Source organism: Aptenodytes patagonicus, chromosome 1 (assembly GCF_965638725.1).
Source record: "Aptenodytes patagonicus chromosome 1, bAptPat1.pri.cur, whole genome shotgun sequence".
In the NCBI taxonomy this organism is placed as follows: domain Eukaryota; kingdom Metazoa; phylum Chordata; class Aves; order Sphenisciformes; family Spheniscidae; genus Aptenodytes; species Aptenodytes patagonicus.
In genome coordinates this window covers 115,531,897-115,544,041 of record NC_134949.1, presented here as the reverse complement: position 1 = coordinate 115,544,041, position 12,145 = coordinate 115,531,897, and the positions used below count along the sequence as shown (strand labels likewise).

General features: G+C 45.9%; 1 protein-coding gene across 2 annotated transcripts in view; it reads right to left on the bottom strand.

Moving 5' to 3' along the window:
• Window positions 1-8,954, bottom strand: part of CXADR (CXADR cell adhesion molecule) — a 35,397-nt gene extending 26,443 nt beyond the window's left edge. For both annotated transcript variants that reach the window (XM_076352269.1, XM_076352260.1), the window contains exon 1: window positions 8,842-8,954. In XM_076352269.1, the coding sequence (XP_076208384.1) occupies window positions 8,842-8,902 (61 nt within the window). In that variant the 5' untranslated portion in view covers window positions 8,903-8,954. The remainder of the gene's footprint in view (window positions 1-8,841) is intronic.
• Between the last annotated feature and the right edge of the window lie 3,191 nt (window positions 8,955-12,145).

The following is a 12,145-nucleotide window of genomic DNA, read 5'->3' as shown; positions in this document are numbered from 1 at the left end:
CTTAACTTTAAGACTCATATAAACAGAACTACAAATAACCGCAACCTTACGAACACATAGCATGAACTTAATTTCATTCCCAACCACAATTCACTTGAGATCAGCTGGAATAGTTATGCAACTAAGAAAACCTAAACCCCTAAAAAACCCTAAAGCTTTACTGATCTTTTACTCCCCCCCCAACTTTCGCTTCCTCCCTGACATCTCCTTTGCCTTCAGATTCTATCCAACATCCCTCTCCTTTTACAACTGTCCTTGTGCTCCTTACTTGTTCAGCACATTCTTGAAGCTTTTTTGTTGCTAAACCCAAAGTCACCAGGCCAAGTATCCTAGCAACTGCAGCAGTTGATGACCTTACTCGAGAGGGACATGCTTATCAAGTTGAGAGAGGGAGCATTTGTATCTCATTACTGAAAGAAAGGATACGCTTTCGGGGGAGGGCAACATAAAGGGGGAGGGGATATTGTAACAAAAATTGGGATTAGTCGTAATTTTAAGCACAGGAGTACTGTTTAGCTCAACATCTACAGAAGATCACTATGAGTTCCGAGTTATAATGCTTGGTCACGTTTAAATGATCCAGCATGACCTAATTCAACCTGCAGTGTTAAGGGAATGACAACTGGAATACTTTGGATCTGCTGAGGTCCTGCCCTCTCATCCTCGGGTTTGATCCCGTCACCTCCCTTTACGCCAGTAACACTTTATGCAAAGCAGCAGAAAGCCAGAATAAAGAGTTGACTCCGCTAAAAACTGACACTGCACAGGAAGTTTTGCTTTTTCTCTCCTGGTGGGGTTCTCTGAACGAGAGTCCCCCAAGCACAGGGTACGTGGCGGGAGCACAAAGCCAGAGGCAGAAAAGCTGCGAGGCTGCCCGGGCCTTGGTCAGGGTTTGCCTACACTGCCAGGGAGCCCCACCCGCAGAGAGCAATTTCACATTACACCTACACCAGCTACGCCGCTGCCAGCTCAGAGCCAGCGGCGCTGTGCAGCCCCGCGCCGCGCAGCCACCAAGTGGTCTGAATCTGTGAACTCACCCAACAGGAAAACAACATACACCAAAAAAAAAGTTTTCTTTTGTATCAGCTGGACGGACTCACGGAGCAGCTGCGCGACGCTGCTCTGACCCAAGGGAGGGAAGAAGGAACCCAACACCGTCTCTGGAAGTAGCAACAACCTCAACGGACATATGAAGTTATACCAGATGCAACCACATCACACCTGTAATGTGGCTAGGTGTAATGTGAAACTGTACCTTCAGACTGCACTTATGAGCCATTAAGGAACCATCCAGAAGAGTATTAAGAAGTGCAAAATGAAATGAGGGCCAACCATTACAAAGACTTTTTTCAGCCAAGGGGGGGGGGGGGGAATCAGAACCCAAATCCTGACACGACTTATTCACACAAAAGCCTGTCTCTCCTCTACCAAGTCTACATCAACTGCATGAGTTGGTTTTGCTTTTAGCCCTGCAAGTCACTTATTTTCCAATTATAAACTGATACTGAAGGCTTATACAGTCACTAAGCAATCAAGTCACATGATTCCATTTTTTTCCCTGCCAATTTGATGGCATGTAAAAGGAAACTGAATGAAGCAGCCCTTTTGCAGTGTGAATGTGTTAGGCACATCTGTCAGTCAATGCATCACGGAGTTAAGTACAATCAAACACTTAACTGAGCAGCCATATTATTTTCACTTGAGTAAAGGGGTTTTGGCTCTTCTGAGCTACTGAACAAGCAATGCTTTTTCCTAGCACATGCAAGTTTTGCATTAAGACTGAAAATTATTTCATCCAGTAGTACAGGGTTGGATTTTTTGGTTTTGGGTTGTTTTGTTGTTGCTGATTTTTTAAATAAAAAGGTGAAGCATCACAATGACAGAAAGAAGTGGCTGTCTGCCTGTTTTTGCTTCCCTCCCTGCCCGCCTCCCTGCCATGTAAGAAACAGCCAGAAAGGAATAAGTTCAAAGAATTAGCATATCCACCCTAAATAGCCACAAAGTTAACTAGTCATTTAAAACATTTATGGAGGCTTTAAAATATATACACACACACCCCTTATTTTTACATGCCTTAAAACAACTGAGATGAAACATTCCTTGTAGCTTATGCTGTTAATACATCTAAAAGGAAGAACTAAAAATGCAGGATCAGTGAATATATGAAATTTCAATTCCCTATACAAACTTACTCTGCACAAGTTAAAACAGTTGTGAATTTATGAAATTCTTATCCTTCCTTCCATGCACACCAAGTATTTCTTGTTGATTAATCATCTTTCAACATACTAAGCGTAGGTTTCAGCTATAGGGCATGAAAAAAAAAATCTATTCAAAAAATGTAGCAGCAAGTAGAACTGCAAAACTTGTGACCATCAAGTACCTCAGATACTTAACAGTAGCTAAAGGACATCACAGCACCGGTGAATGGCTCCAGCCTACTGCTAAAAAAGCTCCAAATCTTGCCTCTCTATCACATCACAAGTTTTGACTATATGATCCAATAAGTAGGTGACATAAAAAAAATCAATAGTAATATACTCCACCAATGTGGTTTTGAGGTTCCAGCTGACTCTCTTTTGTTACAACTCAGACTCCATCTCATTGAGATCAGGAAAAGGAACAGGTAGAAAACTGACCTTACAAAAATTTACTATTTTTCTGACTTTGAAACTCCCTGAACTGGCTTGCCATGAAGCCAGATGAATGCCAGGTACAACATGAAATGGGATGCCAAAATAATCTTTGAGGTAACACCTAGCCATTCAACTGACTGCCTGATTGAGGCCGCACCTCGAATACTGTGTTCAGTTTTGAGCCCCTCACTACAAGAAGGATGTTGAGGTGCTGGAGCGTGTCCAGAGAAGGGCAATGAGGCTGGTGAGGGGTCTGGAGAACAAGTCTTATGAGGAGCGGCTGAGGGAACGGGGGTTGTTTAGCCTGGAGAAAAGGAGGCTGAGGGGAGACCTCATCGCTCTCTACAACTACCTGAAAGGAGGTTGTAGCGAGGTGGGTGTCGGTCTCTTCTCCCAAGTAACTAGCGATAGGACGAGAGGAAATGGCCTCAAGTTGCGCCAGGGGAGGTTTAGATTGGACGTGAGGAAAAATGTCTTTACTGAAAGAGTGGTGAAACATTGGAACAGGCTGCCCAGGGAAGTGGTTGAGTCCCCATCCCTGGAGGTATTTAAAAGACGAGTAGATGAGGCACTTAGGGACATGTTTTAGTGGGCATGGTGGTGTTGGGTCGACGGTTGGACTCGATGATCTTAGAGGTCTTTTCCAACCTCAATGATTCTATGATTTCTTTAGCGATACAGTCAGACTCCCCAGCTAAGCTCCCCCCAGGCAAAGGTTATACAGACATTTCTCTCCTATGGGAGAATATTGATCAAGCAGAATGGGTTTTCCTCCTAATGCTCTTCTGCCATCCTTCCTGTCACTCATTCCTGCCCTGTACCAAGACAAGTTGTTGGCAAAACTTTTTCTTGTTTCATATCCTGCAATCTAACCAGTTAAAAAAATGAATCAAAGTTTCAAGCAGCCTCAACTCAGACCCCTTCACCACACACTCACACAATCAAGGCAGCTGTGCGGTAAAGGAAATGACCAGCAAGGATGCAGGGGCTGCTTATGTTCAAGCTGCTACCGAAACAGGTTTCCACAGAACTATAGCTTCACTGCTACTTAGTCCCATGGCAACAGGCTGAAGTGGCTCTTCTTATAACTATCCCCTGAAAGATGCAAACTAGTAAAAAGAGGAATTCCCTAAAAAGAAAGAAAGAAAAAAGAAAAAAAAGGGAAGAGCCAGCATAAGCTAACTGCGTATTTAGCTAGCAGTAACTAAATTGATGTAAGGGGGAGGGGGAGGCATTCTTACAAGCTGGTAGCCACACAATTGTTGAAACTTCTCCTTATTTATAATGTTTCACATAGCATCTAAAAGCTCCATGAAATGAAACAGAGGTTGCAACAAGAGCAAAAAAAGAATCCCTGCCATTAAAAGCTTATAAATGCATGCAAGCAACAAATGATTACATTAGTTAGGAAGTATGATGAAACAATACTGGCCCCAAAAACAAGTTCTCTAGTCTGTACAAATCTCTGTGGGCACTGTGGCAAATGAGTTTTAAAACGCTCCGATACTGAGGCAGATTCAAAGATATTTACAAGGAATTTCTTGAAGCATGAATGGAACCAGTAGCAAAGCATACTAGTACTCATATGTAAATATATTCTTTGTAAAGCAGCAACAGAAGCTAAACCAGGCATTTAGGAGCGGTAGTTTCATCTCTATATTAAGCAGACTCAGCTTTGGAAGAGGTTGTGACAAGCACTGGAAGTGAAGACAGACAGGCAGCTGAAGTTTGATGCAACACAGGGGAAGCCAGCGCTGGGGGTGGGGGTGGGGGGGGTGGGCAGTCAGAGGAGAGCAAAGTGATGAGCTATAATAATCTTTGCAGCAGCATTCTGATTGCATAAAATACCTTCTGATAAACACAAGATTAGTTAAGGCAAAATGCCTGTAATTCAAATCTCATGGTCGATGTCACAGCAGTAACTAGCTGATGAAGTCATCTCTAGTTAAAGTTTCTCATACTTCTTGAAACACTAAGATCCAGGGAACCTAGGAAAGGAGTCCTGAACTTCAGATAACTTTTAATGTCTTAAGAAGAACTTGAACCCTGCAAATTGTTACAATTACTCTGCAACGGGTGAAGCGTACCAGGTTTAGCAATTAAGAGACTGGGATAGGAATGGTCACTTAACTCCTGCGGTAGTCAAATTTCTCCTAATTTAAGCTTCTGTGTGATCCTGTTGCATGCATAAAAACATGAACAGGCTTAAGTTCCTTATTTTACATATCTGACAAAGTTTACTAGCCACCAAATGCTGACTTACCATGTCTGCATTAGGTTCTGCTCCTGCATGCATGTTATTGGAAATACTTTTCCAAGTTTTATGAATACCACAATGATAGGGCAATAACCACAGACTTTTCTCAAAGCTTACCTGAACTTTATTTTTATTTAAAAGCTTAATATTCTATTAACAAAGCATCACACATTGCAGAATTTCAATATAGTACAAAATTACTATTGTTAAAAAAAAAAAACAAAAAAACCCAAAAGAGCAGCGATAAGATATCACTACAGACTAAAGAAATTCCTGCCTAGTTATTTACCTTAAAACTCTACTCAAACTCTTATTCCCAATTTGAGCATTTATGTGCACAGCATTACTATTTTGTGTAACATGTCTTCTGAAGGCTAAATGGATCACCACAGATGTAATCACTTTTTTTATAGCTATACAAAGATAGATACTAATCTGGCTATGTTAACATTTCATAGTTATTGAAAATTTGCGTTCTGCCATTACACATTAAAAGTTTAACAGCCATAGGTCAGTATCTAATTTGTTAGATCAGGATCACAAGTTAGGCACCGATATTTATTCTCAGCCTTCTAAAACCCTACACAAACTTGAATTTGCTCCAAATGGAATGAGATGATTTCCCCAACACTGTATAGGCAGGAAAAGGTTACTAGTATGTACACCGTCCCCCTGAAGTCACAGCATAGGCAAACATGTGCTCAGTGCCACTGGCAATGAGAAACAATAGACTTTCTTTACATTAGCTCTCGAGATGACCATGCATTCTGGAAAGCTTAGAATTAATTAAAAAAAAAAAACACCAAACCCCATACACCAGTTTACACATCCATAAGACCTAACAAAATGATCCGGCAGCACTTAACATCATGACTGAGCTTTCCTCTTCAAATCAGAATTGTGTATTGCCCTTTGGAACAGTTTAATATCAATTATTCTCAGTAAAATATTTCAAGATCTGAAGAGGTACATCATTTCTATTGCCCTATTCCAGGATTTGTTGATGACAGTTATACAATGTTCACGTAAGTTAAACAGAATTTGCACCTTTTGGGAATTCCCAACTACAATACACACCAAATGGCCATCAAGTTCTCACTCACCACAGACCTGGAGTGCATTTTTTAGATAGAGAAGAATTAGTACAATTAGAAAAGCTGTTATGAGTGCAGAAATAGCCATCCAAATGTAAATTCATACCAGAAGTCTGCAAGACAGCAGAAGACTAAATTTCACTACACCAGCCTGTTTTGTGGTCATCTTCCAGAAGCACCAATGCAAAGAGAAACTGCCACAAATTCCACAGCCATGTAATACTGAGGCAGTCACTAGAATTAATTAATTACTAATTACAAAGATAGAGCAGAAAAGGACTGTTCTCCCCTAGCACCCTGAAATGCTCAAGGATGAACTCTTCCCTTCCTGCAAGGGAAAGAAGTTCCCAATTCAGTTATTTATGGCTGTGAAATTGATCTTAACGGAGGGATTAAACCCCTGAGCAGGGTTCAGGGACAGTTTAAATCCAAACACTTTCCTATTTCAACACGTAACGGTACAGGCCCGTTGCCTGCTGAAGGTGTATTTTGTACAGTCAAGATAACTGACATTGTATAAATAAGAATGCTTATTTTCAATCCTCTACTTTCAGTGATAGTGAAACAAGGAAAGCGAGGCTTACAGGGGAAAAAAAGAGCTGTGAAAATAGCACATAGTGCAAGCCCCAAAATACCATGACAAATTATTCCAGTACCACAAACCCAAGTAAAGACTTCAGCACCTCGACAATCCTCCACTGCCAACAGCTTTCACTCAATTGCACACAAATTAGCTTCCCTCCTTCTAAGTTTGGTCCATACAGAGAACAGCAGCAACTTACTGACATCCACTCCCTCAGTGAAGGAACTAATGTCTACCTGGAACACAGACCCAGAAATATTATTAACCCAACCTGACGGAGAAAAAAAAACACAAGCAAGCTCAGATGATGTATCAACTCCCACGATATATAGATTATTAAATTATTTCCTTTAGAGGACTGTGAAATGTGTGTGTCTTTCAGGGTACAGTCATCCAAATAACCACGCAAAAGATATTCTTAATCAAAACACAAATACATTACTTCCTTTACGAAGTCATCCAATTTCACAGTGAAGTCTGAAGACACTTGTATACTTCAGTAAAGCTAAAGCGTAAAATTCTGTTCTGGTTTTACATTGCGTCATATATTAATTATTCCTAGCTTTATAGTATCATGGCCTTTGATATCCTAGCAGTGGTCCAGCTCATTCACAGTACATATAATAACTCTACTCACAACAAGCTTTTTTCGCAGCTTTAGTTACATGAAGCGTTTCAATATAAATCTTAATCGCTAACCAGGTCAACTAAATACTAGTAACTCATAGTTCTTACACAGCATCTCTCTTGTTTCTAACTCTGCTTAGAGAAACAGTTAATGCAGAACTAGTGACAACCTTTCACGCAGGAGATCAGAGTTGTTCATTCCATTATAGAGGCAGAATTTTGATCCCATGAGTAATTTCCCAGAAAAGCAGTGACATCAACAAAGACATTAACATTTCAACAGGAACAAAAACTGGCGTCCTGACACTGCTGATACACATTTTTGTGAACCTGAACCTCCGTAGGTGTTTTGTCATCTTTTGTAGTTTCATGTAAGTTTGGGTCAACTGTAGCGGAAACTAATTTTTTTAAAGATATTTTTAGGAAACGTTAACATGGCGCTTCGACTGAGTTCGTTACAGGAACCTAGTAACACCTCGTGTTTGAGATGAAAAACGTTTGCCTACTTTTTAGTAGCCCAGGCACCTTTGGTTTGTTTTTGGCTTGAGAGTATCTACTCCTTTGTTTTGTCTCAGCAAGAGAAACAAACGAGTTCAGATCCATCCAATTCAACTCCTTTCCCCCCACCCTCAAATTCTCTCGTGTTTTCTCCACAGAGTTCAATCACAGCCGTCGAGTCTGGGACAACCGGGTCGCGAGGGCTCTCTGGAAGCCACCCGGCCCCTTCCACCCTCTCAAAACAGGACCAACCTCGAAGTTAGATCCAGATACTAAGGAGGTATACACGTGCAGGGTTGGTCTTGGTGGTTTTGGGTTTTTTTTTTTTAAATTTAATTTTTTTGTTCTTTTCACTTCGGTTTTCACGCGTGGCGCTTACACGGCCGCACGCCCGCAGCGGGAGCCGCTCCGGCCGCCGTCCCTCCCCAGCCGCGCACGCCGCGGGCCGCTCGCCCCGCCGGCCCGGGGCGCAACCAGAGGCGGGGCGCCGGGAGCGACACCGGGCGGGCACCACGGCACGGCACCGCACCGCCGCCGGGGGCCGCGCGGAGAGCCCGTCACGCACAGACCGCCCCCCCCCCGCCGCCGCCGCCGCCTGAGAAAAAAGGCACGCGGCGGCAGACGGACGGAGCCCACAGCGGGGCGGGTCGCCCCCAGCCACGCCGAGGGCTGCCCGGGAGGGGGGACGGGCAGAGGCGGGCGGGGACGGGAGGAAGGGGGAAGAGACAAACCGCGGCAGCGGCGCCGGCCGCCCCGCTGGCGGGCGGCTAACAAAGCCCGGGTCGGCCCCGCAGCGCGCCCCAGCCGCCAGCGCCCGCCCGGGCACCGCGCCTCGGGCGCCGCCACCCGGCCGCATCCGCAGGCGAGCAGGGGCCGGGCGGCGTCGCCCGCCCGGCAGAAGGACCGGCGGAGACGGAGCCCCTCACCCCCCCCCCCCCCCCCCCGCACACACGCAGGGGCGGCCACACGGGCGGAGGTACTCCGGGACGCGGTGGGGCAGGCGCCCCCCAGGACAGCGGGGGAGAAGCCGGGCAGGCAGCAGCTCCCCGCCGCCCTTTCTCCCGACCCGACAGAGCCGCCGCCGCCGCCGCCGCTCCCCTCCCTCCCTTTCGGTCCCCTTCCCCTCCACCTGCGCCCGGCGCCCACCTGCGGAGCAGAGCAGCACGAGGGACACCACCACCACCACCGGCAGCGGCGGCGGCTCCATGGCGTGGCGCGGACGACGGGCAGCTGCGTCCCCGCGGCTCCCAACGGGCACCTCCCCCGCCCCGCGCACCGCCCAGCAGGTGAATCAGTCCAGCCCCGTCACTTCCGGCCGGCACCCGCCCCAGCCCCTCCGGGGCCGCCGCGCGCGTGCCCCCGCCCCCCCCCCCGGCAACGGCCGCTCGGCGGCGCTCGCCCCCGGCAGCGGCACCTGCCGCCGCCCCCCGCCCGCCCGGGGCCGGTGCGGAGGCCCTCGCGGCCGCCGGCAGCCCCCGGCGCGGCAACACGTGCCCGCACACCTCGGCGAGGGGCAGTCCCCGCGCCTCCCCCGGCGGCGGCGCCGCCGCCTGCAGGCGGGGCTAACCGGCGCCGGGGCCCGCCGCGCCGGCCCCCCGGCAGTAGAAACGGGGCGGCGCGTTGGCCCCGGCGCTCGGAACCCCGTGTGAGCGGGTGAAGGGTGTCCGCGGTAGCTGAAGTGGCGGCCGGGGCGCGAAGAGCGCCCTGCGGGCGGGCTGCGGTCGCGGTCGCCGCCGTGAACGCAAGGCACCGCTCCCGTCGGTAGCTCCGGCCCTGGCGACTAGCCTGCGGACCAAAAAAGACTTGTCCCCATCAGTCCCCATAGCAACGCCATTGTAATGGCTCGTGCCTTCCTCGTCCAGCGCGCACACGTATTCTGACTGGAAGATCTGCACCTGAGGAACACCCGCAGAGGAGGCAAAAGGCGGTCAGAGCCCCCGGGAAAGGGGACGGCCGGACTTCCTGCTGTAACGCCACGCGGCTGCGCGACGCCCAAAATGGCAGCCCCGGCCGATTCCAGAAGAACGCGGTTTGCGCTCCACCTACAGCGAAGCCGCCGGTTACGTTTGTCGGAAGATACAGCAGACTTGACGAGGTTTATTCTCCGTAACTGAGTGCGTTCTGTGAATTTGTTGCTATGCATATATTACTGTATACTGCCACAGCAAAGCTGTGACCTGACATAAAGGTGTTTCTGTCGCTATGGGTTTATTCGAGTAAAGGGGTCAGTTGTATTGGTACCATCTCCTTTGTCACGTCCGCAGCTCTGTCGACATTACGAAAGCGTCCCCATAACCAAGCATTTACACAAATGCAAAAGCTATGTAGGCCAGATTTTGCGGTCCAAAGAGATTTCGAAAGGGGTCGTATACTGTTCGTTATTTTTCTTTGATGTCCGTAATAAATAAAGTTCAAATACATTTTTATATGATTATGTTCCATATGTATGAGACGGGAGTTTAAAAAGCAAAGCTCTTTCTGTCCTTGTTGAAAACTACGTCAGCTGGGTAACTACTCATAAGGGTATTTTCCCAAATACTTAGCTAAAAAGGAGGTGTTACGCCTTTCATTCAATAAAGGCTTCCTAGCGATGAAATCGGCGGTGTCTCCAGTTCTGCTGGAATAACGAATATATGAACGCGCACTGACGTCTTTCAAAATGGTTGGTTACTCGTAAGTAAAGCAGCAGCTTTTACCTGCCAGCTCAGAATGAGTTTTTTGGTAAGTAGGGTAAACACATTGTCCTTTTCCATGAAGGCACAGATAAGTACTGCTTACATCTGGTACGGACGTGACAATTCACAGTGTCTGTTAGACCTCCTTTTAATGACAGATCTACCCAGTAAGATGCTGGATACTATATGTAAAGCATAGAATTTTAAACTGGGAGATTTCAAGCATTTTATTTAATGGCAGAACAGAATTGTCTTTCCCTTCTATGAAGGAAAGAAAATATCATTCATGTCATGCTAAGCTAAAGGAACCAGAACCTCAAAGTGGGGATATTCAGCTTTTGGTTTCTCCTGTTGGTTTATATGTGCTTTAAAGGGTAATCTGCCTCGAGTATCCTCGGCTGACTGGATGAGCGAGGTTTTTTGCTCTACATCCACTTGTGGCAACACAGAAATTATACACCACGGAAAGTATAATGAGGCAATCGCCGTCATTACAGAAAGAGAAAATGATTCGTCGTTAGAATGGAGATACTCACCGTTCTGTGAAATAAGTCCTAGCTAGTAATTAAAATAAGTACTGTACTGCGTTTAGGATACATGGGGTCCACACTTTGTCTAGCCTAGACAGACCCATTCCTGGTCTCATTTAAATCAAAAGCAACGCTGCTGCAGTCACGTTCAAGCTCCTGAAAATTGTTCGCGCTCCTGAAAATTTTTCACATTCCTGCAAATTAAGAGTACATCAGAACACAATGTTTAAATAATAATTCTCTTTAAAAAGCAAAAAATCCCCGCTTCCCCACTGCAAATGTTGGTCGGGCTAGTAAGGCACAGAGCTACCAGATTTATTAGAGGATGTGACATTCTGTAGATATTGAGTGGCCTGTACTTCCTGGAACACTAAACACAATGAGGGAAAAAGATGACTCTGAAAATGACCAAAGCTATTCCACTCACAAAGGAAAAGGTCAGCTTCAAAACTTTTTGAACAGATTTCTACTAATGCCAGCATTTTGGATCAAGCCCAAAAAAGGCTCCAGGGTGAAGGCAGTCAACAAGGAAGGGATGTCCACTGGAGCAGAGGCCTACAGTCTAGACCCACATTTTGAAAATGGATTACTGTTTAGTATTTCCTTTACGGAGAATGCTGTCTCATGCTCAGGGATCTTAAGAATTACGTTAAATACAAAAAATTAATTTCATGTGTTTTAAGTTAAGAAGAACTTCAGTATGAGAACCCCTACATCACTGTCAGCCTAAATTTATAGCTCTCTTGAAACAAAAAAATAGTATTTTTTTTTAAATAGGTTTTTACACGAAAAGCACAAATTCAGAAGTAATTTTAAAATGAGTTTACAAAATGGTGTGGTGGCACTGTTCAGTATATTCAAAACTAAACTTTCAGAACTTGAATGAAATGGTTTGCCTATTTCTGCAGCTTCCCTTTACTTTTTGAAAGGAAATTATCCACCAGTTTCAACTTCACATTGTGAATAATTTGTGTTCCGTGCTTTGGAAATGCTTCCTTATCTGCCTGACCTCCCACAAAGTGAAATTACTATTGGTTTGGGTTTTTGAGGGGAAGGGTGGAAGAATATCACCTGAAGTTACCCATAGGCTTGACCCACAGAAGCAATGAAATGGAAGTCATCCATGCAGTTTCCATCCTGCGCTGGAGGAGCTGCTGTCGCCAGCCACCGCCATTCTTGAGGGAGAATTCCCCATAGGGCTGTACATTTCCTAACACGGATAACAACATGTCTCAAAAAGGGTAA